General features: G+C 29.4%; 1 protein-coding gene across 1 annotated transcript in view; it reads left to right on the forward strand.

Moving 5' to 3' along the window:
• Positions 1 to 5,202, forward strand: part of LOC117176117 (E3 ubiquitin-protein ligase MYCBP2) — a 608,404-nt gene that overhangs the window by 21,644 nt on the left and 581,558 nt on the right. Inside the window, exons 14-16 of the mRNA XM_033366175.1 lie at positions 86 to 282; positions 2,292 to 2,538; positions 2,645 to 3,088. Coding sequence (XP_033222066.1) covers positions 86 to 282; positions 2,292 to 2,538; positions 2,645 to 3,088 — 888 coding nt within the window. The remainder of the gene's footprint in view (positions 1 to 85; positions 283 to 2,291; positions 2,539 to 2,644; positions 3,089 to 5,202) is intronic.

Here is a 5,202-nt window from a genome sequence, read left to right on the forward strand (position 1 = left end):
CCCCCTTGAGTAGCTACGTAATTTAAGTACGGTCCTAAGTAAAGTGGTGTGACGGAAGGGAGAGTCATCTAATTTTCTTTTGCAGTGATACTTTTGAAAAATGGAGACGTTTATACGTTTGGGAGCAACATCTATGGACAACTGGGTGTTGGTGATCTGATTGCCCATGCAGGTCCTGTTCACGTGAAACTCTCTTCTGCAGCTACACAAGTAGCAGCTGGCAGTAATCACACTGTTGTTCTAACTGCGAAGGGTGAAGTCTACACATTTGGTGCTTATCAAGTAAGAAATATTTTCTACTTATTTTTAAATTTTAGTCCTTCAATTTTGATTGTAGCAAACGGTGATCTAAGGGTGTACAGTATTTTCCTTATCTTCCTGTGTCTTCTCTTTTTCCTAATTCTTGAAAAACTTCGCATTTTCTTATTAAGTATACGATATTTGAAAATAAAATTGTTTGTTTTACATCTACAAAATTATTCTGTTCAAAACTAGAATATGCTACCAACAATTTTCAGGAACTACCGAAAACCAGCTTTTAATAGGTCGGAAAATTTAGGCGAAGTTTTTAGTAGATTATAAATATTTTTCGTTAAATTTACATTCCTTGAAATATTTAATTAAAGATTTGTAAACGTTAAAACAAACCTCTTTCTCTTAATTTTTCTTAAATGAAGAAAGCTAATCTTTTCTTTAAGCCCAAAATAAAACAAAAAATTGTCTTATATTTAAAATTTTTTAATCTAAACAGTTTTATTTAAACTTTTTTGATCGTTCAGGGCTTAACTTGAAAATTTTCATAGTGAAGATTTTTGGTTTTACTTCGTACATTTAACATTTTTCGAATAGATACTGTTTTCAGTATTGAGACAATTTTAAGTAATAAGGCACATTTTTCAAATATAAATAATTTTTAAATGCAGGTTTTAAAAAAGTATTGCTATTTAAAATTTAATATTCTATGACAAACAATATTTATGGCAACAGTTAAGATCTCTAGATTCGTAAAAAATGTTGGCTTCCATGAAAACATTAAAATTATGAAATTGAAATATTTAAAATATAAAACCCAAGGAGCTTTTTATTTCAAAAGTTCTATGTGGATTTCAACAGTTTCAAGGGATATAAAAGAAAAGATGCCGACGAATTTCAAGAGATTTCATTTCAAATATTTTCAGAAACACATCTAACATATCTCACTAACTAAAATTGATAATTTCTTATATTATTTAACTCACTTTAAAACTGTTTAGAACTCTTAATATTTAAAAGTTTGGTAATATGGATTTTTGAATAGTTTATGTTTTTAATATTAGAAAATAAAAATCCAAAGCTGTGAACGCGTACCAGGCGCGCGTGCATTTTATTTATATGATTTTTTTAGAAAAATTTAATTTAATTTACATTCATGGAGTTTCAAATGATTTCTACATATTTTAATGGATTTTTAGGATTTCCTAAAAATTCAAGTTATTTTAAGGGGTTTTCACGAATTTCTAGATAACTTTAGGGAATAAAATAAATTGTATTTCAAGGGATTTCTGTGTATTTCAACCATTTGAAAGGCTGTGAAGATCATAAGAAAATTTGAAAGGATTTTAAAGGTTTTAAGTTATTTAAAAAGATCACAAAGAATTTCAGGAAATTTTCATTCAAAAACTTGTACAACTTTTAATATTCAAAAATTTATTATAATTAATTTTTTGTTTTTAATATTGAAAAATAAAAAATCAGCCAGTGTAAAATATTTTAGGCGCTCAAACTTAAACTATTTTTAGTTTGAGTTTGAGAGCATTGAAGAGTGTAGTATCAATTTTAAATTCATAATATGAATTACAGGAAGAATAAAATAACAAGTCTTAGACAGAAATGTTGAATTATACTTGTAAGTATCAAGATTTAATTATTAATGTAGCCATTTTTAAAAGGAAAAATATTCCTGATTACGAGAATGATTTAGAAACAATCAAAATGGGTCAGTAAAAATTTTTTATGTTTTCTCGGTCATTTTTTTATCACTGTAAATGGATTTTCAACGACCAAAGTATATCCAGTTAGAAAAAATCCTTAGTGACAGAAAACATTTAAAAAATCACTTATCGTTATTTGAAAACTATAAAATTTCTTATAAAAAGATTTTTTCTTGTTTTGTAATTGAGAAAAAAAGTTTAAGCCTTTCCCTACTTTTTCCGCATTTTTTGAAATAAATACCCTATTTCTCCTTTTTTGGGCTGTGACCCTGTACTCTCCGTTTTCAAATTATACTATTCTCTGCTCTAATGCTCATATAGAAAGGGCAGCTAGGCATGAGTGAGGAGCGGCAACATGAGGGCGCAAATTCCTCTCAATCTGGCCATAGGTCCGAAAGATATCAACCTTGGTACAGTTTCCCTAATCTAGTACCGAATGTCGGTCCCAAATGCGGACGACGAGCAACATGGATAGGAGCTTCGGGGGATCAGACATATATCAAAGTGGATGAGATCAATTCTATCAGTTTGACTAGAAGCACCGTGATGGCAAACAAAAACTGCATAAGTAAATATTCGTTCCTTTTTTGCAGAATCTATTATTTCATGCGAACCAAGTAAGAAAGATGCCATTCTCACGCAATACAACACTTTATTTTTTTCTTCAATTACAGTTCTGATTCCTCATCAAAGCGATCATTCCAACTCATTTAAGTGTCTAGTGATCAACAAACGGGACGGCAGTTGTAACAGTTATAGTGGAAACGACCAGGTGGATTTCAGTCGTTGTGCCGCTTGTCTCGATCCTCTCTATAACGTGATTTGGACCTTTGATCCAGCTAATAGTGAAATATGTTCCTATAATATAATTTCGACGGAAGCTAGGAGGATTCCAAGTTTAGAGGTGTCAATACTCAGTCCGGGACTAGCGCTGCCGATAGTGCCAACTTGTTTTGTTACCCGTTCTCAGGCAGCGATACACTTGCTTGCTTGTTTGGACACACTTACTCAGGCGCAAGATGACAAGTTGACAATTGTGGAAGAAAGTGAGAGTAATCAGTCCACGCATGGCAAAGTTTACAGTCGAGAGGATTTCGCCACAGTTGGCAGATTTGAAAGTAAGTCCTCAAAATAAAGATGTTTTTGGTTTTGCAGGGTGCCTAGTGAACTTGAAAACCTGGAAATCTCCTTGATTTTTTCACGAAAATCGCGAATTTTAATTATTCTATTTTTTTCTTTTAAAATAGTAATTTGATCGAAATGGGAAGAGTAATTTAAGTCTTTAAGTCTATTATGAAAGAAACATTTCGTTTAGAAAAAATCGATCTGCTGAAAAGTTTGTTATTCGTCAAGATATAATTTATCTTTTGTTTATTACAGAATAAATAAAGATATTTCAAGGAACTTTTTTTTTGAGGTGTTCAACTTAGAAATTATAAAAATTATTAGTTTAAAATTTCGATGTTAATTCAGTTTCAAAATTAGAATAAGCCATGGCCATACAACGGATTTTTCGAGGGGTTGACCACTCGGTTTTTGAGTGTACAACAAATTTCAAAAGGTTACAAAATATTTCTGAAGATTTCAAAATATTTTAAATATCTTTAACATTTCATAAAGATTTCACGGATGGTAAAGATTTAAAAAAGGCGCTCAAGCCAGATTTCAATTAAGATTTCACAGCAATTTCGCAAACATTTTAAAACTTTAAAGATTTAAAGGATTTCTACGATTTGAAACAGGGCACAGTACACCAGATTTCAAAGATTTCAATATTTTTAAACAATTTCAAGAGGTTTTATAAACATTTCAAAATATTTGACAAATATTTCAAGGATTTCAAACATTCAAAACAGGCGTGTACAGTAGATTAAAAAGTTTTCACAAAAATTCCTCAAAGATTTCGAACATTTCATGAAAATTTGGAACATTTTACAAAGATTTTAAAACTTACAAAAGAGTTTAAAGATTTTAAAAAGGGTATATGAAACCATATTTCTAAGATTTCAAAACATTTAAAAGATTTTAAACAATTTCAAAATTTTTAGGAGATATCAAAAGATTTCACTAAGATTTGTAATAATTTATATAATCCTAACGAGAATTCACAAAGATTTCAAATATTTCGCTAAGATTTCGAACATTGAAAAAAGATTTTGAAACTTTCAAAAGATTTTAAAGATTTCAAAACATTTCAAATATTTTAAATAACTTCACATTTTTTTAGGAAATGTCAACATACTGCACAAATGTTTCAAAGATTTCATAAAACATTCATAAAGACTTCAAAATAATAGGAGAATTTCAAAGATTTTAACAAGGATGGAGTACAGCAGATTTCAAGGATTTCAAACCATTATAAAGAGTTGAAACGATTTAAAAATGTTTGACAAGATTTCAAACTTTACAAAAGATTTCTCAAATATTTTAAAGAATTCTTGAGGATTTCAAAACGTCTTAAGAATTTCAAAGATTGCAACAGTACACCAGATTTCAAACATTTAAAAACATTTAAAAGATTTTCAATTATTTCAAAAGGTTTCAACGAATTTGAGAAGATTTGAAAGGATTTCAATAATTTCAAACGAACAGGAAAGAATTCACGAGCAAAGATTAAAGAAATTTTTTAAAAATATTTCAAAGATTTTATGAAGATTTTAAAAAATTTCATAAAGTTTTCGTAGATTTCAAAGCTTTCAAGGACTTAAAAGGTTTCAACAAGGGTACAACAAGAGTTCGCTAAAAATTAAGGATATGTTTAGTTACGATTCGGGTTTCTTTAAAAAATGTTTGGACAATAAAAAATGAAATGGCTAATTTTTTACATGTATGACAAACGTTTATTTCATTCTTTGATGTAAAAAAGGAGACCTGGGAAATTTTGATTTCTTGACCTGAAGAACCTGGAAAAGACCTTGAATTTTGTTCCTAAGAATCGCTAGACACTCTGTTTTGGCTTTTGGTCTTGCAATTGAAAGGTTTTTAAATGATTAAAAACGTTTCTTTACAGTACTAGATACGTCACTTGCGGTAAGTTTTTTATGTAAACTTTTTCTTTGTTAGAAATTTGCATTAGGGTAAATAACAATTCTATTATTATTTTTACTTCCATATCCGTTATAGTTCTGATGAGGCCATAATTTCATGGCGAAATGCATCGATGTTTCCGTTAAAAAATAAGGACTTCTTTATTTAAAAATCTTTCACTGTAAGACCAAAGGCAAAACCAAAA

The sequence above is a fragment of the Belonocnema kinseyi genome, chromosome 7 (genome assembly GCF_010883055.1).
Source record: "Belonocnema kinseyi isolate 2016_QV_RU_SX_M_011 chromosome 7, B_treatae_v1, whole genome shotgun sequence".
Lineage (NCBI taxonomy): Eukaryota > Metazoa > Arthropoda > Insecta > Hymenoptera > Cynipidae > Belonocnema > Belonocnema kinseyi.